The sequence below is a fragment of the Symphalangus syndactylus genome, chromosome 16 (assembly GCF_028878055.3).
Source record: "Symphalangus syndactylus isolate Jambi chromosome 16, NHGRI_mSymSyn1-v2.1_pri, whole genome shotgun sequence".
NCBI classification, from domain to species: Eukaryota; Metazoa; Chordata; class Mammalia; order Primates; family Hylobatidae; genus Symphalangus; species Symphalangus syndactylus.
Genome location: NC_072438.2, coordinates 96,820,492 through 96,847,500, shown reverse-complemented (window position 1 = coordinate 96,847,500; position 27,009 = coordinate 96,820,492). Strand labels below are relative to the sequence as shown.

The window sequence follows — 27,009 nt, the reverse complement described above, 5'->3', positions numbered from 1 at the left end:
ATCTCTCTTTGGTAACAGAGAAAATAAGAACTGAAATACTAAACTGTTTTGAAAGTAAACAGTAGGGCAATATTTATTAAAATCTTTAAGATATAGCCAATTCCTTCACTATTCAAAGGAATATGTTAAGGCCACTTTAGAAAATAAATACAGAGAATGAAGTGTTTTAACTGAAGGAAAAAATTGGTGAAAATGCAAACTTAAGTTAATGAAATAGGAAACAAAGCAATTGATTTAGGACAATTAAATCTGATAGCTGGTTCTTTGTAATGCTAGTGAAACCAACAACTCTTTGGTAAACTTTGATTAAACAAACAAACAAAAAAAGGAAAAACAGCACCAGGATTGAGAAACAGATAAAACTACAGTAGAGAAATTTCGTAATTCACAAGTTCATATTCAGATGTGAGAATGTAAGTAGAATGGTCCATTTTCAAGGAAAACATGCTCAAATTGACTCAGAGCAATTGCTGCAAACCTGAACAAAAAATAGGAAGAAATTTTTAACAATAGTTAAAGATCTAACACCATAATAAATCCAGATAGTTTATAGGTGAGCTTTGTGAACGTTCAGTGAAAAACTAGTGTCTCTATTAATTTTTTTGTTTCAGAACTTAGAAAATAAAGAATGTTTCCATTTTATTCTCTTAGGCTAGCATAATGCTGTACCAAAATCAAATAGCATGCACACATGTTCTCAAGATTCAGGACTCTTGTGTTGTTAATATAGCTGCAAAAATACTAAATAAAATTTTAAGAAATTAAATCCACAAATAATTTAGAGTACAGACAAATTATGCTTGAAGATTTATCTCAGGAATACTACAGCTGGGTCAGAGAATGTTGTGATCATCTCAATTCAGCACCTAGTTCCAATTTCAAAAAATTGATGAGGTAATAGAAAAAAAATTTTAACTTGAGAAAGGTGAAACATTCAAAGTATAGTTATTACTGTCAAAAACAAGGCTAGCATGCTTTTTGTTTGTTTCATTTTTTTTTTTTTGTACTGGAGGCCTGAACCAATGCAACAGAATAAATGCAGAAGAGTAGGAGCTGTGAATACTAATAAAGAAAAGTTGAAATTGTGATTATTTCAGATGATACTACTAATGTAGAGAATTTAAAAGACTCAGCTAGAGTTGGAATTAGAAGTAATAGAGCTTGGTAAAGTGCTGGCATATACAATGAACACATACATTGTACCGTTATTAACTTGTTAGAAAAGGAAGGAATAAGAACAACCCATTCTCAAGTGGCACCTGAACCAGCAGATGTCTAAGAAAAGACCTGAAAGCAGTATACAGTGTTTCTGAGGAAAACTGAAACATTCCTTAAAAGCGTTAAGGAAGACCTGAGTACATAAACATGTTCCTGGATGAGAAGATTCAAAGCATAAAGATGTAAAATTTCCCCAAATGTATTTATAAATATACAGAAATATTCAAAGTCCCATAGAGGTTTTCTATGGAAGAGGACAAGCAGATGGTTTATAGGGAAAAGTATATGTTCAGAATAATACAATTTTTCAACAGGAAAAAACTGAATAAGGATTATGCTCTAACAGATATTCAGTAACCTACCCTGATTAAATAAGTGTGGTATGGATGCAGAAAATGACAAAGCAATGAAGTAGAAAATAAATTTCATAAATAAATATATAAGTCCTTAAATATTCATACATGCCTTAGAGTTTGATAAAGGAAGAATTTTAAAGGATTAGGGAAAGTTGTGTAATTCACTTTAAGGAGGTGTTATCTTCACAACTAAGTATGAAGTTAACGCTGAAGATTTTTTTTCTGCTTTGTTGGGAATAGAGTGTTTTTATTTATTTATTTTTTTGGGTCAGATCAGCAGTAATGAATGCGCAGTTAGAAAAGGCATAGCTCTGGATGATAGCCTCCATGAGAATGGAAAAGTAACTTTTTTTCTTTTTTTTTAAGGTTCCTTGTTTGCTGCTTTGGGTATACGTAATAAGCAGGGATCCTGGTCAGGTCATTTAAGCAAAGGGGATTACAATATTTGGAAGCAGGCTTTTGGGTAGGTTATATCACAATGTAGATAAGCTACTCGATCACAGAATTTTGGAACTGAAAAATGGTTATGGCTCACACACAGTGGCAATCAGAAGGTTGTTTTGGCTCAGGAGAGTTGGCAGTGTCCAGCCTTTCACACTTACCTGTGAACTGTCCTCCACAGTTGTCCTGTCCCCTTTCTGTGGACTTCATTTTTTGGAGTGATGCAGTCTGCCAGCTTAAGTAGAGCTAATCTCTTACAAAATCTGTGATTCCCTGAGACATTTGGATTTTTAAAGTTTGGTCTTTTAAGCTTCTCTTGAACTGGATTAAAGATTTCACTAATATCAGTAAATGCTTAAGATTAATTAAAAAACTTAAGTTCAAGGAAACTCTAATAAAACTTTTGAGGTGGCCTGAAAGTTACATATACTTAAGCTACTTTTAGTTGAATTTTAATTCGTATGGGTTGTCTCTTTATGCACTTTTCACCACAAGCTATTCATAGTTACATTTTCATAAATCCTTTTTGCTTTAGAAGGTTTTGAAATTTGTATTAATGTAGAAAAGCTTTAAAACCATAGTATAATATTCTTAATGTTACATTTATTTCATTAGGGCTGTCTTAGTTACAGCATCCCTTGGCCTTTCAATTTGAATTACTGGTTCTTAACTATTTTAGGAATTTATATCTCTTTGAAAATGTGTAAAAATTCCAAAGGTTTTACTTTCCTCATAAAAGTGTGTGCTTCTCTGTCTGCTCGTGTGTGTGATGATCGGTTCCTATCCATATGTTCATACGCACACATTCCCATACCGTCTCCCCTCAAGTCCATTGATGGATTATCTGTAATCCCTGAACTCCCCAGATTAATTACAGCATGGTTAAGTCTAATGACTCTTCTGATAACCTCTTATAACTGAGGGATATTTCTCTGCTCCTTATAAAATACATAGAGCCCAGATCCCTTATCAGTTATTAACTGTGCTTCCTTCCCCCATCTCAAAGCACTCTCTGGTGAAAATATGTGGCCAAAGATTCATTTCTCCCATGCATACGTAAAGAGGTAATAAAAGCCTTTAACAGCAAGTACACATGGTCTTTTGAATCCCCTGCCTCTGCCACCAAATTTTTTTTTAAAAAAGCAAACAAATGTACCTTCAGCCTTCAATTTTAGCTAAAGTATTGCAGACCTTTTTATCAATAACTGACTGTATTGTGCACAATGGTTGAGTTTGGGGAAGATGTTTAAGTTATCTAATTTTCTCAGTCCCTAATAAACCCTGATTTCACAGAAGTATGTTTTGGCCTTGTGTACAGTGAGCCAAATAAGATGACTTTAATGCTTTACTCTGTTTCACAGGAAAAGTAAAACTGCTTCTGAAGGAACTCTGGCTCTGTGTAAACACAACACACAGACTACCTGGTGAAGGCAGCAGATGTGTCCCAGGTGAGAGAGAAGCTTACAGAAACGCATTTCATATGTGAAAGTAGAGAGGTTAACCATAGGCATAGCAGCCATTAGTTTTTAATAGCTCCTGATTCTAACATCGAAAGAATGAAGTAAACTAGAATTAGTACTTTTAATTATACAAAACTTGTTTCCCTTCAGTGTGAATGTTAATCCCAGTAAATACATTTAGCTTTCATCAGAGAACCTTCAAAAAAAATGAGAAGGTCAAGTAGCAGAGGCATACCTGGCAGGTGGAGAGCGGAGACTTGAAGGATGCAGTTTCTTCTGAATCATTTCATGAATTTGATCAATCTGTGAGCACTTTAGCTTCGTTTATTTTTAATGTAATTTATTAGTTCCTTTGGTTGACCATCTTGATTCTCAGAGTATCATGGGGCCATTCTATCACATTCACAGTTATAGTTGATTTAGCTATCCTGAGTAGGAGGGGAGAAGATAGCTGTCTTGTGTAAGATTAAAGTGCTTCTTATTTAGCTTTTTGTCATTTTACTAATTTCTTATGATTAGCTGCCGTAAATTCACAGGTCATTGAGGTTCTAAATCTATGGAAACCTCCACCTTATTTTCCTCTCAGGCTTCTAAAGACAGTTTCCTTGGAAGAAATGTTAAGGGACAAGTTACTGATTCTTATTTATGGTGGACTCAGAACTTGTCGAGTGTACGGAGGCGTATTTGATGGCGTTTCTTTAAGTAGATGTTTCCCACAGTTCACCTGCTAGGTACCCATTGGTATTAGCCACATGGTGCCCTCAACTCTTAAATTAGTCACCTCAGTTTATAATTTATCAATTCATCTGTTTAGGCAGAGGCAACCGGGGGATGCTTTTTGGCCTTCTATGTCAATCAGCATTCTATTTTAAGCATTTGATTTTACGTTGTTAAACTGTTATTAAGAGAGCTGCTCTTCATTTCATGATCTAATGTTTGTATTTAAAAATATGCTTTTGAGGGGTAAATATATTACATTAATTTTTCCAAAGTAGAAGGGAAAAGATGGTATCTTTGGAATCTTATTATACCATAAGACATATTCTTTTGTTTTAACTTTTTTATTTTCATATGAGGATGGTTACAAAAATAGTTCAGAGAATCTCCATGGATCCCTTAGCAGATTGCAGAATTTTTAACATTTTCAGTTACCAGTGATCAAAACCAGGACATTTGGTACAACCCTATTAACTAAACTGTGAATTCCACAGTTTTCCCCAGGTATCCTCCTTTCCTTCCAGGATGCAGTACAGGAGCCCATGTTGCCGTTAGTAGTAACCTTGCTTTCACCTCCTCCAGTCCAAAAGTTCCTGTTTTTTTTTATCTCTCGTGTCTTTTACACTTTGGGAGAATATTATTTTGTAGAATAATTTTGTAGAAAGCCCATTGTTTTGGCTTATCTGATGTTTTCTCATGTCAGATTGAGGTTGTGTATTTGTGGCAAGAATGTCACAGTGGTGATGTTTCTCTTTGCTCAGGGAGTTGTTCTAGGGATAGGTGATGTGGATGTGTATTATCACTGGGTTCTAACCTTGATCACTTGGGTAAGGTGGTATCTGCAGGTTTTTATGTTGTAAAGTTGCTCTTTTTTTCCTAATGAATCAACTTGAGAAAGATTCTTTAACATTGTGCAAATATTCTGTTTCTTTCCAATTGTCACCTGCTGATTTTAGCCTACAGCAGTGGATCTTGCCTGCTATAATTAATGCTTTAGTGTTTGCCAAATAGTGAGTTTTTATTTGTCTCATTCCATCTGCATTCTTTAATTGGAATTCTTATGTAAGGAAGAACTGTTCCTTATCCACCATTTATTACTTGTTTACATCAGTATAGTCTCATAGATATTTATTTTATTCATAAATAATAATTCATTGCTCTCCTTTTAGCTTTGGTAGGAGCTTCTTCAGATTGGCTGTGGGCCCTTCATAAATACTCCATTTTTTTTTGAGTTGTTTACTTCCGGTACCACAAGATGTTTCCATCTCTATTTGGATTTTCCCTTCCCAGCCCTATAATCAACCGCTTATCCAAGGAGCCCTGGATCCTCTATAAAACTTATTTTTAAAGCTGGCAAATATAATAAATGGTTATGGAATCAAATGTTTTTGTTAATAATTAGTACCACTGAAGTTCACCAAAATCAAGACCAGGATTAGGTTTTTATAGGAACTTTTCTGTTGCATTATCTTACTGAGTATTCATAGTACTCATCAGATCTTTCAGTTAGAGAGCATTGTACAGATTTGGCCATGGGTAGGCCTGATATTAGTTGATTTCAAATCACTTTTTGGACAGAAAATAGCGTTCTGTATCAACCTATAGGCACAAAGTTGTTTCTCTGCCAGATTCTGCTGTTTGTATGGGAGGATTCATCCAGAGACCGAGTGAGCCAGCAAGGCCCATTTTCATGGCTGTGGATGCCTTTCCAGCTGTGTCATCCATCCACCCACCGGTCCGTCTCACCTGTCTCACTTTTCTTACTGCAAGGCTAGCATACTTGTATGAAATGTATTGATTTTCTAGGTTAATGTTTAGAAAGTGATTGGTTGCCTTTTAAAAAATGTTTCTGCTTACTTGGACTTAATATTTCAAACATTTTGAACTGTTGTAATAAGGTTTCTTTTTTTTTTTTTTTAAGTTTTCTTGATACTGTAAATACCTGATACCTACTTTTGTTCCCCCACACAGAAAAACCTGCCAAAGCAATCACCAGCTCCAGAGTGCCTGGGGAAGATGGTATGCTACCTCCAACACAAGGCAGCCCTCTCAGGACCTCAAATGTGCAGACATGCCTCACAAAACTGTCCATGGAGATAAAGGAGGACTTTTTATGTCAAAATGTGGAAAAACAGAGCTCCAGTGGAACAAATTGTAGTTCTGACCATGTTTTTAATGAGAATGGAAATCTTGAGGTTTTAGTACAAAGTCATCATGATGGTGGCAGCACTGAATTTGTTGATCATGATCATTTTTTTGATGAAGATCTTCAAGCTGCAATTGACTTCTTCAAACTTCCCCCTCCTCTTCTGTCGCCAGTGCCCTCGCCCCCTCCGATGTCTTCACCACACCCAGGTTCCTTACCTTCTTCATTTGCACCTGTGAGTTTTGCTCTCTGAATTTGAATTACCAAGTGGGTACATTGTCTATCCTAATATGTCCTTGATGCTCAAAGGATATTAGTGATATTCTTGCACAGATTATTCATTTTAGCCAATTTTGTTAGGGGGTAACATGAGGATTTTAAAAAGCATGCCACTACCCTTTGGATCAACATATATAATATGAATTTTTTTACTTTGTATTAGGATTGCATTTTTGTTAGTCTTTATCCACAGCCAAATTACAAGTTTTCTATAGGAAGACTGTGTCTTAATTGTTTTTATCTCTTGATATGGAATGACTGAATTAAACACATATTTGTATATGTGGAGTTATATAGTGATAGGAAAATCCATGTATATAGCATCCGTGCCCCTTAACCTGGTGTAGCCGAGTTCTCCAACTTTATTTGATGAATTCATCATCTTGTGTGTTTGCTGAATGGTTTATAGTAGTTTCTTAGGAAGTTAGTCTTTATGAAGCAGATGTATATATTTTTGGCTTAAGGAGCAGATAATATGTTTTGCTCCTGGAATCAGTTTCTTTCTTTATGAAAACACCATGTGTGCCTGTTATGTTCCAGGGACCAGGCTAGAAACTGGGTGTGCAGAGGTGACGAAAGATGCCATTGCCTCTCAGTGGGCTTCATTGTGTGGAGGTGAGAGCAGTAAAGGAGCAAACATTCATTGCTGCGTAGAGCCCTGCAGTGGTGGAAAACACGCTGCTGGGGAGGATAAAGAAAAACAGCTTAGTCCTGAATGGAGGAGGCCAGGGCAGGTTGGGGGGCAGGCAGGATTCTTCTGCAGATTCGATCCCCACACTGAGTTTTAAGGAGTGAGTGGGGGTGCTTCAGGTGGAGGAGCGGTTCTCACAAGAATGTAGAAGCAAGGGTGAGCTCTGTGTGTGGTAGATTCATGCAGGTGACACTGGGAAAGGCCATGTGCATCCTCCCAAGGAGTTCCCACTTTATCCTGAAGGGGGAAATCTTTGATGAATCCAAAGACATAGACTGAAAGATAGATTTTTATTTGAAAGTTTCATTTCAATATGAATGAGTAGGGAGTGGAGGGACAGTCAGAAAATAGACAAGACCACAGGCAGGGTAGCAGCTTAATAAGCAGCTCACTTAAAATATATATATATATTTTTTTGAGACAGAGTCTCACTCTGTTGCCCAGACTGGAGCACAGTGGCGTGATCTCGGCTCACTGCAAGCTCCGCCTCCTGGGTTCACGCCATTCTCCTGCCTCAGCCTCCTGAGTAGCTGGGACTACAGGTGCCCGCCACCACACCCGGCTAATTTTTTTGCATTTTCAGTAGAGACGGGGTTTCACCATGTTAGCCAGGATGGTCTCGATCTTCTGACCTTGTGATCTGCCTGCCTCGGCCTCCCAAAGTGCTGGGATTACAGGCGTGAGCCACTGCGCCTGGCTACAGCTCACTTAATTCTTGATACCTAAGTTGTGGCATTGGTGTTAAAGAGGTGGGAACTGATTTGAAAACTGTTATGAGGTCAAATGAGCAGCATTTGATGACATTTTTAATGTGGCAGTTAGGGGAGTTGGAGGAGTCAAAGATGTTGAAAAATAGCAAATATAAGAAGAGACCCTGTTTGGGAGAATAATGTATAGAATGTTAGGTATGAGGTATGGATGTACACAGGCGAGATACTGGAGGGAGGCTGTGGTGTGCACAGACGTTCAGGACCTGCCAGCGCTTGAGTGCAGCAGAAGTCATTCAGCTCTGATGTCATCCAGTGAGAGTACGGAAGAGGAGAAGATGGAGTCCCAGTCAGGACCCTGGGGAACCATCCCTATGTAAGTGACAAGCAGAAGAAGTGTGAGGAAAGGAGATTGAAAACAAGGGCAGAATAGACGAAAGCCGGGAGATGACGGTACTCTGGAGTTCAAAAGAGGAAAGAATTCTTTCCGTAGGAGCAAGTTGATGTCAGCAGCTGTCAATCTTCACCAGTCCACTGTTCTCTAACAGAATAGAGACGAGGTGGTTGATGCTGTCAGTGCATGCCAAGTGGGCCACATGCTCTAGGCAGTTAACTCAGTAGGAGACGAGTTGGGGGTCAGGGAAAGGTTCTGGAGCAGAGGTGGCTGGAGAACGGGCTGGGAGGGAGAGAACGTTGTAAGGGTAGCACAGGTGTGGTTGATGACATCAGTCAGGCTGCAGCACTCTGTGAGGACATGTTGGGGAGGAGATATGTGGTGGGAGATACCCACAAGACAGCGCCCCTCCCCGCCGCACAAGGCTGTACCAGGCACAAGTCAGACACACCAGAGAGAGAGGAAATAGAGAGCTGTGAAGCCAGAGGCCAGCAACCTGGGTCAGAGCCTTTGTTACTAGATGATGGGGAAGTAACAGTGTGCAAGTAGGAATGTTCGAAAGTTCAGAGAAACATAACCCTGCGTAGAGTGGGGGGTGGCACTTGGAAGCATGTCTGTTATTGGGGGAGGTGTCTCTGCAGGGTGCTGGGCACCCTTAAGGAGAGAGCAGAACAGTGTTGGACCAAAGCTAGAGAACTCCCCACCCACCACAGAGATTCCAGGCCCTAGCCTGCCCCTGCTCAAATGTGATTGTAAAGATTCTTCAGGAAACATGTACTTTTAAAAAATAATGCATTTAATTAGATAGTCACGTTAATCTGTTGAATTAGTGTTTGACAAGTATAATTCATATTTTTAAAGGAAACCTTCTTTGGAGAGTATACAGATTCCAGCGATAATGACTCAGCCCAGCTTAGAAATTCTGCTGAGTCTGTTTCAGAAGATGATACAACTGAATCACAGAATTATTTTGGCTCATTGAGAAAAAGTAAAGGAAGTGGTACATGGGAGGAAAAGCCCAAATCACACGAAGCTATCCAAGCCCTGAATACCTGGGAAGTAAATAAAGTGACAACTGCTGGACTCGAGGCTTTCACAGCAACACTGAGAGAATCTTCTGCCACACACTCCTTAGTTGGTGAAAAACACTGGACCACAGCATCTCGATCCATGAGTGATAGAAAAAGAGACATTTTACATGAGACAAAAACACAAATGGAGGTTGGGGAGATGGATAAGTCAGTGCAAACTGAGAAGACCATTCATAAACTCACTCGAGGTCTATGCATTGAGAGATTGTCTGCCAGCCCTGCACAAGAGAAGGAAGCTACCCCTGGGAAGTCTGAATTGTGTTCATCTCCCCTTGGCAAAAGGCCATTAAATGAACTCATGGAATCTGAAGAAAAAACTCTATTGTCTAAAATGATAGGATCACCCAAAGCAGAGTTTACTAAGTGGACACGAATTAATGAAATCACTTCTGAACCAGACCGTATCACAGTTTCTGGCCATTTTCACAGACTGTCTAGAGAATTGGAAAAGGAAAAAGAAGATACTCAAGGGTTCACTTTAGGAGAATCACCTGAATCAGAAGATGATGACTCAGGTGATGGAATGGATGTAGCAGGGCTTGACGTTGAAACCAGTTTTTCTTCCTCTTCTACCTTGGTAGCATTGTCTGTTGGCAGTAACCCCCAGTCTTCTTCTGGGTTAGACTGTGGTAATGATTCAGATACTACTACTAAAGTATTCTCTACTGAACCGCACCATTCAGAACATAAATTGCAAACTAAAACTTTAAACACATTACATCTGCAGTCTGAGCCACTGGAGTGTTCTGTAGGAGGAGGAAACAACTTGGAGAATAGCTTGTGTGCCTTGAGCCCTGAATTGGGAGCATCTAATTTTAATGATCAGAAGAGCAGTGGGATAGAATATACAAAAGTAGTAAAAGGCTTGACCAAAATAGATTCACTTCCTCGGTCAGTATTTATGAAAGCTACAAAAGATGGGCAATGTGAAAGTCAAGATCCAAGAATTGAGCTCACACTAAATAAGCCAGATTTCACATCATTAATAGGTTCTCAGGCTGCCTTCATCAAGAGTGGTTTGGGTTTTGTTAAAAGTACTTCATGGCACCATAGTGATTTATTAAGGAAAGGTGGCGAAGAAAGTCTGAGAGCCAAATCAGAACATGAACAGAAGACTAGCCATCAGTTACAAAAGGCAATGCCATGCCTACAAAATAGAGGACCAACACCCAAGCCTGATCTTCTTAGAGAAAATAACAATCCTGTAGAATTCAAGACCACTGCATCGGTGTTGCCTAATCAAGTATCAGTTATCACAAAACAGACAAGACCTGAAAAGGTTCCAAGTGTCAAACTGGAACACTTGAGGCCACATAGGGATGAGCCTACCTTAGTAACAGAAAATAGTAGCAACAAAACTGGTATGTCAACTATAGCAAAATGTGATGGGGAAAGAGATGATACAACACAAAACATCACGGAGATGGCTGCTGTGAAAAGCATTTCACCAGAAGTTTCTGCCTCTAGGAGAAAATTAGATTTTAATTCTCCAGGTGTTTCTTCACCAGTAGAAAATTCTGATTGTTCCATAAATAGCAGATTATCTTTCTCTTCTGAAAACATCCTCGTCCAAAACGAAGACACTGTGAGAGAAGCAGCAGTGCGGGGAGATGGGCAGAAGCAAAGGCAGCCTCAGGCCCCAGATCTGGACTCCAGTGGGACACATGGCAGTAAGGTGCTTCCAGCCACAGAAGTGACCGTGTCAGGAGGTTTTTCTGTTGAAGAAACCAGCTGTGGAGACACAGGGAGATGTGATGGCGAGGCCCTGGCTGTTGCAAATGATTCTACTAGCACACCACAAAATGCTAACGGACTTTGGAAATTGAAATCTGCAACTCCCGGTGGTGCTTTGCCTGAGTGTTTTGGCACCACAGACACTACTTTTTCTTCAGCATTTTGCAGAAAAGATGGAGAGACACAGGATACCTCCCAAAGTAGCCTGCCTGGTACCTTACATTGTTACACAGGCATTCGAGAGGGGGGAGACGACACTGAGGTAGAGAGTGAGGCATTTAGCTGCAGTGAGGGGAGCGAACAGCAAGATGCTCCTGATGACTCACAGAAAAATTTAGGAGATACAGATGCTGGTGTAGTTGAGGTGAGACCTTCCTTAGAGGTAGGTTATTTGACATCAGCTCTGCAAGATTTTAACATAAGTACTTTTTCTGAGCTGGATAGACTTTCCACATCAGAGGTTGTGATGTTTCTTGAGAGCTGTCAATTAGGGGATTATAGTTCAGGGGACTCTGTTTCTGAATGTTCTAGTAAAGGAACCCTAAATAAAGAAACGAACAAAGAATTAAAGGCAAGTGAAATAGCAGGAGAAAAATACAGAAAGCAACCCTGTGAGGAAGAAACACTTGGAACCTGTGAAGAGTGGATTGAATCAGAGGAAGATGATTATTCGTTAAAAAATACAAGTCAGCTCACTCAGTGTTCTTTGGAAACTCTGTCTGAGGTTCTGACCAAGATTAGGCAAGAACTTCATACAAATTCGGAAGATTGCAATGGTAAAGATACTGGCAGTTTATTGCTCTTAAATATAAATAACAACATGACCACTGAGAATGTAAAAGAGAAAAGTCCATCTTGGGAAACGACTGGCTCCTCATCACATGCTTCAGAACCAACCCCACAAGCAGCTGCCTTGGAGGGCAGCTCTCCCATCAGCGGTAGGCCTCAGAATGGAAACACTCAGAGCAGACCAGAGGCCAGTTCAGATGCAGGCAGGCAACCCGATGGTGGGGAAGAAGACCTGCCAGAACCTGTGGAGCCGTCAGCCTTGTGCTCTGACTCTGTAATGGAGCCATCGATAGAGCAAAGTTCTAACTGCGAGGCCGAAACAACATTTCAGTGTCAGATAGCAACAGTGACCTCAGAAGTTATAAACGTACTTATAAATAAGGATCAGAATCTAGTCATTGAAAAGGGGGACAACTGGACAATCATCAGTGGCGTAGCTGTCCTGCCACATGTGGACCAGGTCACACTGTGTGACATTCCTGGAGACATCCCTATTTCTCAGGATCAAGGAGAGCTGGAAGCTGGTTGCATCCCAATGGCTTCTGCTGAGAAGTCCCTAGAGGCCAGTCACGCTGGCCTTGCATTTCAGGAGGCTCCATGTGGCAATAATCTTTCATGTCCCCAAGAGGGTGTTTCAAGCAGTGGTCAGAGCACCAACTTTGATAAAAGTCGTTTGCGAAATAGACCCGTGAAGCCTAGTATATGGATTAGTTCTCAAATATATGATCAAAACTTCGAGACTCAGATTGTTGCGTCTGATCACACATATTATAACTCAAAACTAGAGCCATCTGGCAAAAATAAGAATCGATCAAAGATTTCAAACAAAGATCAGTCAAACAAACCAGTAAAAACTTCAGCGTTGAGCAGAGTTGAAACTCATCAGAGTGAAGCTGCTCAGTCATTTTCAGGGGAAAAAGCTAATACAAAAACTCAAAGAAGCCAAACTCAGACCATTTTAGCAAATGCTGATACATCCACTCCTACAGATTGCTCTCCTGACACACTGAGTAAAATACGGCAAGAGGTGGGGCCTCCTTTGCCACCTCTGCTTGCTCCTCTGATAGCTACACCTCCAAGGACTTCACAGCCACTCTCTCCACTGATATCGAGTTCTAGTCCTTCCTCACCAACCTCTCCTGTAGGCCAGATTTCTCCCTTATGTGAAACCCCAGTGCCTCCTGTCATGTCTCCATGGCCAGAGGACCCCAGACGTGCCTCTCCTCTAGATCCTTCTCCATCTCCATCTGCAGTGTCAGCCAGTGAGAGGGTAGTGCCATCTCCTCTGCAGTTCTGTGCAGCCACACCGAAGCACGCACTTCCTGTTCCTGGCCGACTCCCACCCTGTGCATCTGGCCATGCTGCTGTGGGAGGGCCTCAGGAGAATTCTGTGAAAATCCTTGACACCATGTACCCAGAGTTATCTGCCAGGGCCCGGACCCTCAACATCCTCAAAGGGAATATTCAACTCACACGAGGTCCACCTGCTGACTGTAAGAATTTACCAGGACCTGCCAGTGCTATGATAGGATTCAAAACGATCACTTCAGCAGCAACTGCTTTTGTCAAAACTGGGAGCAGCTCTGGTGGTGACTGTAACCAAGACAAGTCAAGAGATTTGGGGACTCAGCAGGATTCAAGTGGGAAAAGAACACTGTCAACATCTACACTGAGAAGTGCTAAAAGACTGCGCCTGGACACTGGGTCCCCAGAACCAGAAACCAGGGGAGTCACTGCAGAAGGAATCCACAAGAAGCTCCCAAGGAACTTCCCTCCAGCTGAAGTTGCAACAACAGATGAGGAAAGAAGTTGTTCTAGTCCAGCCATCAGTGCAGTTTCACAGTTGCCTTTAAGCCCAAAAGAAACGGTGGAGTCCCATGATAAAGCCATAGCTAATGCCCTGAAGAAAATTGCAGAGTTTTCTTTTGATCTGTTACCTGTCATTCGTAGTCATGTATACGTGGGAAATATCTCCAAAAAGCCCGTAATGAGAGATCAAGAGAAAGAAGTTGTTTATGAATTTAGCACAACAAAAAAGGTATGTGGCTGCTCTTTTCTAAGTGCATTAGGGATTACATGTCCTCAAAGGAGGATGCTGTTTACTGTCAGCAAAATGTGTAGATGACCATGAACAAAAGTTTTACTTCAAGGATGAGAGTTATCCACGTAAACATTACGACTATATTTCTAGCCAGCATTTTACAAATTTAAAATACAATAAGACACTGGAGATTTGGTCATTTCTATTCATTAAATTACTTAAATTTTTTTCAAAGTATCTGTCAGGACTAAAATTACATATATCCACTTGATCCTGGCATGTTTAGAGGCCTAAAATTATTTTCTTCAAAGCTTCAAATTATCACACGATTTTTCTTTTCCTTGAGTTTTGTTACAAATCAAACAGGAGCAAATGCTTAGTGTCAAGAGAGGGAAAAAAGAGATGGTTTAAATTTAAATACGTAGTTCATTAGGACTTTTATAGTTCTATATTTTCTAAATATCTACTGGTACCTTGCATGGATGACTTCTAGTGCTAGACGGATCACGCTTAGTGCTTATCTGCATATACTTGGAGTCATTGTGGCATAAATATTTATTTTTTTAGATTGCTTACTTGCAGAACGCATAAGGAGCTCCGTAAGTCACTTTGAAAGGAAATGAATGCATATGTCAAATTATCATGTAATGCTCCTCTTAGGACGAAAAATGTTACTTAGTAGTATTTTAAATTTAAACTGTATAGAGTAAGTTAGAGCTTAGAAAACAAGAATGAGAGTAGAATTATATACTGTATTTCATACACTCACATACACAGATTACATAAGGCAAAAACCAAGAAATTATGATTATTTGACTAGTGCTAGTGACAGTATGCAGCTAGGTCTTTTGAGACTTGCATTCTGGCATCTGCAGCATTTACTAAGCATAGGAAACAGACAGGTATGGGGATTTCTTCAATGCCCCCGACCTCGATTCTCGTGACTTACCATGCTAGGTAAGGTCTTACCAGTTACTACTGTGCTCTACCTTCTGATGTAGCGCAAGTTTTATTTTTTCAATAGATACTTAAGTTTTGTAACTTTTAGATAATCTTTGGTAGGCTAAAGATAAATATGAGTGTACATTGCCTTTTTAATTTTTTTTTCAATCCAGCATTTAGCAGAGTGCTTGCTTCACTCTATTCTCTCAGAACTAAAAATTCAGAAGATATCTATGGACCACAATTACATTCACGCCCTCTGCAGGGTGTATGTGGGTATTTGTCGGCAACTCGGAGACTTGGAAAGAGCTCGCTTGTTTTGCTACAGCCTACTTAAAGAAGGTATGCTTAGATTGTGACAATTTTGTATTGAAAATATACGATTACCCTTTTCCCTTATACTGGAGTCTATATTTTCAGCTGTGATTACTATGTGTCTTTTAAAATAATGTTGTGTTTTGTCCATTGAATAGCTTTAGCTATACCCAGCTGCACCTGGTCTTTAGTAGGGCTTACTTATATCAGCACTATATTTCCACTTGTAAATAAATGAGTATCTCTCATTACTGTGTGTTTGTTCTATGCCCTGTACAGCTGCTTTAGAATTAGATATAGTTGCCTTAAAATATGGGATACTTTAAAGTAAGTGACAAGCCAAACTGCTGTACCACTAGGTGGAAAGGGCAGCAACTTTAAGATGGAATTGTAAGCTGATGAAAAAGCAGATGAGAGAAAGCTGAAAGGAGATGGTGACATGAGGGTTGTCCTTTGATTCTCTTTTCTTTACCGTTTCTTCCATCCCTACTAGTGGATCAGACTGGGAATCATTCTTCGCTGTATCAAATCATCAGTATTTTTAAGTCATATGATATACAAATGAAACCTAATATCATATCAGTCTTATCTCAGTGGTAAACATTTACCATCTTTGACTACCATGTTTATGGGGCTTATAAATCAGGATAATTGAGTATATCCATCACTTTTACTGTTGTGAATGAAGCTGCTAAGTGTTTCATTTGCCCACTTCATTTCTTTGTTTACTCTTTCAGTCATTCCTTCAACAAATCATTATGGAGTGAACGTTAGGATTTCTGTGGTGATTAAAATCAGATGGAGGTACACTTGTCCAGTGGGACTGACAGGCCATAGTCACATCACAAAAACACACATGAAGTTCAGCAGTTGGCGGGTGGTGGGATGGAACGGGTGTGGGCTCGTCCAAGACCACGATGGATTTCTTGTTCTTCCTCAACCACAGCGAGCCCATTCTTAGCTCAAGCTTTTGTGCTGACAGCTTTCTTGCTCTGTTTCCCTCAACTCTTGTGTTTCACTCCATGAATTTCGCATACCTTGCTAGTCATCCTGGATCCCTTATTTTTCTTTATTTGCCTTCATGGCACTTACCACTTCTTAAAGATTAAATATTTTGTTTGCTGTCTCTCTGTTCCTCTAGCTTGTATACTCTGTAAGGAGAGAATTTATTTGTCTTGTTTCTACTCTGAAGTGTCACCAGATAAACATAGGATTCAAAAATTAACAGATCAAGTTTAGTGCAGTGAGTTTGTGCCTTGAGCTACATATTCTTAGATGTGTCAATGATAGATAAAGTAGAACAAAGAAAACTAAAAAGATGTGATTGTACAGCAAACAGGATAAAAATCTTTACTTTGGAAGGCTCTTTGACAGTTTCTTATGAAATTAAAACATTCATTTATCCTATGGCTCAGAAATTCCACTCAGGCACTTATGCAGCAGAAACACAGAGTTAGATCATGACATCATTACATAAACTAGCACATGGATGTAACATCTTGACTCATACGAGCCCATAACTGGAAATAAATGTCCATCAGCCAGTGAATGGAAAACATTAGGATATATCAAGCAGTTAAATACTACTTGGCTGTACAAAGGAATAGACTACCAATGTATGCAACAACACGGAGGAATGTCAAAACCAACATGCTGAGTAGGGAAGCCAGACAGAAGAGAGTACCTACTTCACAAATCCATTAAGAAATATTTGAGAAAAGGCAAACTAATGTATAGTGACAATAGATCAGGGCTTCTCTGTATCTGGGGTGAGGTGATTCACTGCAGAGCACGAGAGCGAGAGAAGTTTTGGAATGATGGTATTGACTGTTGTGGTGGTTTCGTGGATTTAATCATTTGTCCAAATTCATTGAACTTTATAGTGTAAAAGAGTGTATCTTATTGTCTGTAGACTACACTTCAATTAATTTTTTAAAAAGAGACAGAGTGTAGGAGAAAGTATTTACAACAAAAGAATTGTCATCTAGAATTTATTTTAAAAAATTCTTCAAATCAGAAGCTTTATGTGTTCAATGAGTAAATGTAATGCATAAAAACCCATGTAATGTAATGCAAAACCTATGTAATGCATAAAAATTGCCTGTAATGACACATACCAAATGGGAGAATTCTGAGACCGAGGAAGTTGGAGAACGGATTTTGGAAATGACTGTGCCTGGAGCCTCTTCTGGGCTCCCCATTTACAGCTTCCTCCATTGCAGGATGCCTGCAAGGCACCAGTGAAATTAATACAGTTTTTTCATAATTTGCAATTTATTCACTTGATCATACATAAAAGATTTATTGTATTATTTTATTTCTCATAGATTTTCCGGAGTCTGAAAAATTAACTTTGTTTATTGCAAACATGTGGCATGATATATTTCTCTCGCAATCAGTGATTAATAAAGCAATGCAGTTAGTTGCCAGGCAACGTGCTAAAGGAGAGGTTCTGAACTGCTTGAGAGCTTTTCTTAATTGGGAAAAGGTGAGCTTTATTTCTATTTCTTACAGTACCTTACTTTTAGATATTATATAAATGTTATTATTTTGTTGTGTATTTAGTTTTATATTAATTCGTAGGCATTTTCTTCTTTCTAGATCTTTTAAAATTTAATCAGTTTAGCCTAAGCTTATCCATTTTGTTCATTAAGTATGCATGAGACATTCAAGGAAGAATTGTAGACCAAAGGATTGTGTTAATTAACAGTTTGTTTTATACACTAATTTGTGACTGATGAAACCCACACATAGGTATATATATTTAAAAGTCTCAGAGAAGCCACAGAATTATTTGGTTCTTCAATAGATACTTAGGTAAAAAAATACATATTTCAGTTTTTTCCTATTAGGATTTTTAAAATCTAATATGCTTTATTTTTCTTTCCAGTTGATAGAATTTGTTTTTATGCTAACTACTTTGTTCCCATGTTATCTTTTATTATTATTTTTAGTTATTGATATGTTAAGTGTCTAGATGGGTGTTCTTTCATCATTTTATTTCATTCATTCATTTTATCTAATGAGAGTCTAACTACCAGTAGCAAACTTCAAGAAGTGGTACTGAAGCCAGTGATATTGATTTTTAAATTTTATTTTCTGTTTTTAATGAGCATGTATTTCCTCTTGTAAAAACTCCCCTTGGCTTATGTGTGGAGCAGAATTTTATATGCTGTTTTGCCTTTTTTTATTATTACTTTTGATGTTAGTATTTGTTAGGCTTTTATTTTTTATAAAACGTAAAGGAAAGAGCTTTTGGTGGTCAAAAGTTAGGTAAATATTAAAAAGCAAGTTTGTAATGATCTCTTCATCAATCTATCTAGACACAACAGAATGCCTTCATGTGAGATATGGTCAGAAATCCTAGTTGGTCATTTTGTGTCAGGAGAGACATCCCGACTCCTACCAGTGGATACCAGCAACCACATATGTATCTGCTCCAGAGGGTTGCCAGCCTCCGGAGAGGTACCTGCTTCTGGAAGGTTATCTGCTTTGAGGGTTACTGCCTTCAGAGGGTTACCTGTTCCCAGAGAGTTACCTGCCTCTGGAGCATTACCTGCCTCAAGAGAGTTAACTGTTCCCAGAAGGTTACCTGTTCACAGAGAGTTACCTGCCTCCAGAGAGTTACCCGTTCCCAGAGGGTTACCTGCCTACAGGGGGTTACCTGTTCCTAGAGAGTTACTGTGTCTGGAGAGTTACTTGCCTTTAGAGGGTCACCCGCCTTCAGAATGTACCTGTCCAGCCTGCTCCTGCTCTCACTTGGTCTTTCCGCTTGCACACTAGAGCCCATCTCCTTTCACCTGTTCAGAATTGAGCAGGATATGGTTACAAAGACATTACTTAGGAAGAACATAACATTTTGGTAAATGTATTTGCTAAATATTGTATCAAATAAAAATACATAGTCAAAGCTTTAAGAAAGGTGAGAAATACTTGGGGAATAAAACCCCATTATATTACAGGATTTCCAAATATTAGCTTACAGAATTAAACATCTGGTAAACAAAAATGAGGACATAGTAAAATTCATTAATTTAAAAAGTAAATGTGTATGAAGAATATGTATTTTTTATATATCTATGACACATTTGCACAAATGAATGATGAATTGGCCACATGAAAACATTAATTTCTTTTTTTTTTTTTTTTTTTTTTTTTTTTTTTTGAGACAGAGTCTCGCTCTGTCGCCCGGGCTGGAGTGCAGTGGCGCAATCTCGGCTCACTGCAAGCTCCGCCTCCCGGGTTCACGCCATTCTCCTGCCTCAGCCTCCGAGTAGCTGGGACTACAGGCGCCCGCCACCGCGCCCGGCTAATTTTTTGTATTTTTTTAGTAGAGACGGGGTTTCACCGTGGTCTCGATCTCCTGACCTCGTGATCCGCCCGCCTCGGCCTCCCAAAGTGCTGGGATTACAAGCGTGAGCCACCGCGCCCGGCAAACATTAATTTCTAAAAAGCAAAGATTTCACACCCAAAATTCCCTGGTAATAATTCAGTAAAATTTAACAGAAAAAAAATTCAAAGTATTTACATTTACTTTGAAATTGAGATATACATTCTTAGACAATCTGGGAACAAATAAAATATGAAAAGTAAAATCACAGTCTTAAAAGTCAATGAAAAGGTAAAGTCAGAATCAAAGATCTCTAGCTTTTTTGGAAAACATGTACTCATTAAAGTATCTTAAATGTCTTAGTTGTTTAGCAGAAAATAAGTGAAGTTAACTGCTACTCATCTTCAACATTAGAAATATGACAAGGGAACCAGAGAAAAAGAATAAATTTTAAGAGATAGTAGTAGTGAAGTGGAAAAGAAACAGAAATACATAGAAGACAAAAATACTACCTTTAAAAAATGCCAACAACATAGATAGCTGACAGTGCAGATTGGCAAAAAGAAAAGCAAAAATAGTGAAGATTTGAAATGGGAAAGTAGACATATAGGATACAGAATGAGAAGACTACTACCTGCAGTCCTATAGCAGCAGATTTGGAAACGGTGATTTCCTGGCAAAGTAAAAATGATGAAAATTGGCTTTGGGGTAGAAAACTTGAAAAGACTGGTTGATAAGATGATTAAAACTTTTCTATACAAAGACATGTATAGATTCCACCTGGGTTTTAATCTAATCTTTAAAGAACCAAGTAACTGTAATCTGTTTTAAGCATGAGGAAAAATTGAAAGCCTTCTGTTCATTTCTAATAATAAAACCCAATTAAAAATGCTATAAGAAAGAGAAAAAAGCCAGTTTTTAGTGAGTCACTTAGATGTAAAAAGTGTCACTAAACAGGAGATGTCAGTAGTGTATTCAAAGAATAATACTTTATAACTAAATAGAGTTTATCCTGATAAAACAAGGAGAATTCAGAATCAGAAAATCAATCCATTACTAAATTAAAGAAGAAACCCCCATGGGATTATTCCTAAACTAGGAAATAGAAGGAAATTTACTAAATATGATACTGCTAGTTAACAAGAAATCAGTAGTAGTATCTTCAGCGTAAATTTTGAAATTATTTCAGTTTTTAAAATCATGAGTTAGGGCTTCCTGCTGTAACTATGGTGGGAAGTATTTCCCTGGGTTGGGTGCTTCAAGGTGGTTCCTCCTCCAACTTTTTCTGGTGGAGTTGATAAAATCTTTAAGGATGCTCTATATGTAGAAGTGACTTCTTGATTTAAATTACTGCTGAATTTTAAAGTTGTAAATTCATAAACCTTTTAAAAAAGCGTTTAAATTCATGAGTCTTGTTTCATTTATAAATCAATTAATTGTTAACAAAGTAAGAATGTGTTTACTTTGGCCATTGATGAATGTTAGTTAACTCATGTATTTAACAGATTAACGTTTCCTAAATAATCTTATTTACAAATTTCAGATTATCTTAAAACTTCAAACGTATTCATAAACTTCAGATGTATCCTTCAAAAACACTTAAAGTAGGCCTTCAAATCTAATAAGCATAATCTTCCTAAGCAGTTAAGCAATTCTTGAATGTAGAACATGAGTTGTAATAAATATTCAAACAATGTTTACAAACTTACATTCTGTTAAACACGTCTAATTAAAATTATGATTCTAATACCAAATGCTTCAATTACAGCCACACCTGAAACATAGGAGATTCTCAGCACTTTTATGGAGCATGTATTGTATACATGCAGATTATCCCATGTTCACAATTACTGCAAAATGTAAAATAGGTACTCAAAAAAGTGAATATATGGATTTGATTTCCTTCATGTCAAAATTTATTTCTGCATCTGCTTAGGTTGCGAAGTCACTGATTTTTCTAAGTGGGAAATATTTACCAGTTTTGGTTATCAGGTGTATTACTTTGAACCACGATTTGGCTTTGGATTGTCTTATAGAAACCTTGAGACTCAGAACCTTTCAGGATATATATGGCCAAGCTACAGGTTCACTTGTTGAGTCCTTCTAGTAATAAAGCAAATTTCCAAGCCCAAGCCTTTTCTTGCATTAAGTATATTGAGTATTATATGTGTGTTATTTTTATAATGAAACCCATGCAGTGCTGGTGGAAACGTGAAAAGGCATGACTACTTTGCAAAATTGTTGGACACCATCTTATAAAGTTAAACCACTTCTTAGCCAAAGGCCCAGGAGTTCCACTCTTACATATTTTCAAGAGAAGTGGAATTTACATCCTCACAAAGGCTTGCACATGAATATTCATAGCAGCATTAACAGTAGTCAAAAGTGAATTGATAAACAGTAATATGTCCATATAATTGGTTATTACTCAACAGTAAAAAGTTCAGACTACTCTTTCATGCAACACTATGGATAAATATCACAACACACATTATACACAGATGTGAAAAAAGCCAGAAATAAAAATCCATTACTGTCTGATTCAGTTTTATGAATTTCTCAAAAAGGCAGACTGATACTCGATGTCAGAAAAATAATAGAATTTAAATAATTTTTAAAGGTTTATTTTTATAATTATAACTAGCTTTCTAACTTTAATTCTCTAATTTGAGTTGATGAAACTGTGTTTCTTATCTGGATTACAGGTAAGCTCTTTTCTACCTGATTGGATCCTGCATCCTGCCTATATTGTTTTTTAATTTGGCTCATCCAGCTACCATTGTGTAATCCTTCTATGACAAGATAAACATGGTTCCTTAGTCAAACTGTTTTAAAAAGCTATTTCAGATTAAATGATTAGTCATCAAATGCTTATTATAATCTTTTAGATAACTAAGGTAAGATGCATTCTATTTGAAACTCCAGATTTTATTTTATTTCTTTTCATTTGCTAGAATGCTCCGGTAGATGTTGGCTTCATGGTTTCTAAGCTGCTTTTGACCATACAGTTATGTCCAAAAACAGAATTTCAATCTAGTGAGAAATTTGGTGAAGACCTAAGTGATAACACTTGGGAATACATATTTGCCATTGATCTGCTCTGCTGCCATCAGAAATGGATCTGGACACATGATAACATCATAAGGTTAGTTATTTTACTAATTTAAATAAAGATGTGTTATTGTAAGGTTGAATTGTTGAACGCTGAATGTGGCTTGAATCATTTTTGTCGTTTAAGCGGGTAAGGCAGATGAAACATTTACAAATGACACTGTTTTTATTTTATAAGAGTTAATAAAACTACCCTTAAGATACCTTCATCACGGCCGGGCATGGTGGCTCACGCCTGTAATCCCAGCACTTTGGGAGGCCGAGGCGGGCAGATACATGAGGTCAGGAGATCGAGACCACCCTGGCTAACACGATGAAACCCTGTCTCTACTAAAAATACAAAAAATTAGCTGGGCGTGGTGGCGGACGCCTGTAGTCCCAGCTACTCGGGAGGCTGAGGCAGGAGAATGGTGTGAGCCCGGGAGGTGGAGCTGGCAGTGAGCGGAGATTGTGCCACTGCACTCCAGCCTGGGTGACAGAGCGAGACTTCATCTCAAAAAAAAAAAAAAAAAAAATGCTACCTTCATCCCTATCACATTTTCTTGCTTTATTTTTCTTTAATACCTGTCACTAGTTTTTGTTCAGTTCTGCTATTATCATCTCTCTCCCCAAAAGAAATGACACTGGAGGGGCGGAGGGTGGCCTTGTTTGGCTTGTGGCATATCCGTAGCATGCGGAACAGTGCCCACACAAGGGGAGCATCTGGCGAATGTATGTTGAATGAAATTAATTATCATTATCGTAACATACAGATACTCACAAAACGTAAAGGGAAGAGAAATATTCAAAATTATAAATTAGCAGCTCCTGTCACCTGGGAGAAAAGCTCTCAGACATTCATTGTATGTAGTAAATTAACTTTTCTCTGTGCATCTATAATTCTGGCACTAGCTTTGTACCATCTCTGAGAGAATGGAGAAAATTGTCACTCAAATAATTTTTCTGTAGGTCTTAATTTTCTTGTGGAACCCTGGCTGAGAAAGGCTGGTTTAAGGGAGTTGGTGACATTAAAAAGGATGCATCAAAGGTTTGATAATCCATATCCTTAAGATACTTGAAGCTGTGGAAATTATCTTGTCCATGGATCCATGTGTGTCCAAGGATGTCTGTTACTCTTGTTCATCATCTTGACACTAAGGGAAGATTAGACATCTGAATGTCAAACAGTAAGGAATCAAATCATGGCACTCCTCTATGAGATGATAGCTATATTAAAACACATAGCTATGAATGGATTACTATGTATTGACATGGAGAAGTATTTCCCAGTCTGTTACTAAATAAGAAAATGACAGAACAGTCTGTCCAGTGCCAGTCTGTATAATGATGTGTCAGGGCCTACTGTGGGCCTCAGCTTTCTGAATCCTCATGGGAACCCATGAGGCAGGGCCCTGCTGGCCCCAATTATGCATGAAGAGACCAGGGCTAGTGCCTGTCAAAGATGCTTGGTCCACGATCCCTGCACTCTTGGTGAAGACATCATCAAACATGAGGATCTCCACCTGAGCAACTGCAGACCCTGCTCCCTTCCTCAGCACTGGTGGCTCTCTCCAGGTTGTTTACATCCATAGAGAGTGGGGAGTATCTAGAAGAAAAGCCAGAATTAGAAGAGTAATAATGATCTGAGACTGAGTTTGGAGTGCTTTTAATTATCATTTTTCTTTTGTCTACATTAAACTTTTCTAGTGATGCTTTATGAATGCCATGAAAGAAGTAGATAGATTTTTGGAAAAACAGATGACAAAGAGGAATTGGCACTGTTTTCAGTCAGTGGAAAGTTTCTTTTATCCATCTAAAGTGTTATTTGATTACTGAAGTTACAGTTTTCCTCTGGCTTAGCTCCTTTTGGTTTACATGCACAGCTTTATTTGTCTGTGATCCTGCCAGGTAACTTGGCTTCTAAAACACAGAGGCTGCTTTTGCACCTGGAGAGTCCAAGTGAAAACTCAGGCTCTACCACTTCGTAGTTCTGGGACACTGGGGATGCTGTTCAGCTTCTCTGTCCAAAGCCTTGTTCAGAAGAGTTAGAACAAGATGCAAGCACTGAATTTCAGCCACGTTTAAGCTAGCATGGGCACAACTATGCTGTTGGAGAAGATGTGAGCATCCAGTATCTGTTCTCACTTGAACTTACGATGTTAGATCCTCAGCAGTTACCCTCTTTCACTTATTGCTTAAGGATCATTTATAAGATAAGGTATTAATATTATTTGAGTGATGATGAGCATACATCTTTTCATGTTGTTTTATAGTAAGGAGCTGTGGCCTGTGATGGATAAGTGGATAAAATACAGAAAAGGACATGCGAACATTGCGTATACTCCTGATATTATTATAGCCTCAATACTGAGGCTGATTGGTAAGTTGTCTGTTTTATTACTGTTTTTTTCTTGTTATTGATATCTTGGTGGAAGGGTGGGGGCTAACTGTATAATAATATTTGTTGACTTTGAAAATTTTCCATAACGACTGATTTTACAACCATCAGAGTAGATACTTTTGTACTTAAGTCATTCTCCTCTCTCTCCTTATAAATTAGTGTTTTATTCATCTTTTTCAGAGATTAAGATTTTTCATGTTAGTACATTTTAGCTACAATTGAGCTCTTTTTAGATGCTAATAATATACATAAAGACTAGGATATATAAGTTGCTATAAATAATACTGTAGTTTCATTTGGTTTCTAAAATAAGGATTGTATTAAGCCATTCTTGCATTGCTATAAAAAACTACCTGAGATGTGATAATTTATAAAGAGGTTTCATTGGCTTCCAGTTCTGCAGGCTTTATAGGAAGTAGAATGCTGGCACCTGCTTGGCTTCCGGGGAAGCCTTAGGGAGCTTTCAATCATGGTTGAAGGTGATGGGGGAACAGATACATCACATATGGAAAGCAGGAGCAATTGAGGGGTAGCGGGGAGGGGTCACACACTTTTAAATGACCAGATCTCCTGTGAACTCAGAGCAAGAGCTTGCTGACCACAAGGATGGCCCAAGGCATTAGTGAGGGATCCGCTCCCATGATCCAGACACCTCCCACGAGGCCCCACCTCCAGCACTGGGGATTACAACTCAACGTGAGATGTGGGCGGGGACAGATACACAGACTATATCGAGGATATCTTCACACCACCTGCCCCAATTTTTTCATACTTGCCTGATAAGCATCACTTAAGTGAATTACAGAAATTAAACGACTGTTTAAAAATATTTTAAATGAGACATGGATCCTTAATCTCATATTTAAAGAGGACCTCAATGGCCATTTGGTTCTGCTTCCTTATTTGCTACAAATTGTTAGTTTTTATTTTTACTTATCTCCTGTGAATCTTTATTTTTATTTTTACTTATTTTTTTTCTTCTGTCTTGTCTTCAACAAGCTGCTGTCCAGGCCCTGCAGAATTATCAGTGGTGAGATCTATTAATTAGATCTCTTAGACACAAAAAACCCTTCAAAAAAATCAGTGAATCCAGGAGCTGGGTTTTTGAAAAGATTAACAAAATAGACCACTAGCCAGACTAATAAAGAAGAAAAGAGACAAGAATCAAATAGACACAATAAAAAATGTTAAAGGGGTTATCACCACTGATTCCACAGAAATACAAACTGCCATCAGAGAATACTGTAAACACCTCTATGCAAATAAACTAGAAAATCTAGAAGAAATGGATAAATTCCTGGACACACACACTGTCCGAAGACTAAACCAGAAAGAAGTCGAATCCCTGAATAGACCAATAACAAGTTCTGAAATTGAGGCAGTGATTAACAGCCTACAAACCAAAAAAGCCTAGGACCAGACAGATTCACAACCAAATTTTACCAGAGGTACAAAGAGGAGCTGGTACCATTCCTTCTGAAAGTATTCCAAACAATAGAAAAAGAAGGAATCCTCCCTAACTCATTTTATGAGGCCAGCATCATCCTGATACCAAAACCTGGCAGAGACAAAACAGAAAAAGAAAATTTCAGGCCAACGTCTCCAATGAACGTCGACGCGAAAATCCTCAATAACATACTGGCAAACCAAATCCAGCAGCATATCAAAAAGCTTATCCACCACGATCAAGTCAGCTTCATCCCTGGGATGCAAGGCTGGTTCAACCTATGCAAATCAATAAACCTAATCCATCACATAAACAGAACCAATGACAAAAACCACATGATTATCTCAATAGATACAGAAAAGGCCTTCAATAAAATTCAACATCCCTTCATGCTAAAAACTCTCAAACTAGGTATTGATG

The 27,009-nt window shown here is 38.5% G+C and overlaps 1 protein-coding gene across 2 annotated transcripts in view; it reads left to right on the top strand.

The window, feature by feature from the left end:
- ICE1 (interactor of little elongation complex ELL subunit 1) overlaps window positions 1-27,009 on the top strand; it is a 67,523-nt gene that overhangs the window by 28,192 nt on the left and 12,322 nt on the right. For both annotated transcript variants that reach the window (XM_055246724.2, XM_055246723.2), the window contains exons 11-17: window positions 3,377-3,463; window positions 6,164-6,573; window positions 9,271-14,061; window positions 15,180-15,348; window positions 17,649-17,809; window positions 22,606-22,796; window positions 25,015-25,121. In XM_055246724.2, coding sequence (XP_055102699.1) covers window positions 3,377-3,463; window positions 6,164-6,573; window positions 9,271-14,061; window positions 15,180-15,348; window positions 17,649-17,809; window positions 22,606-22,796; window positions 25,015-25,121 — 5,916 coding nt within the window. The remainder of the gene's footprint in view (window positions 1-3,376; window positions 3,464-6,163; window positions 6,574-9,270; window positions 14,062-15,179; window positions 15,349-17,648; window positions 17,810-22,605; window positions 22,797-25,014; window positions 25,122-27,009) is intronic.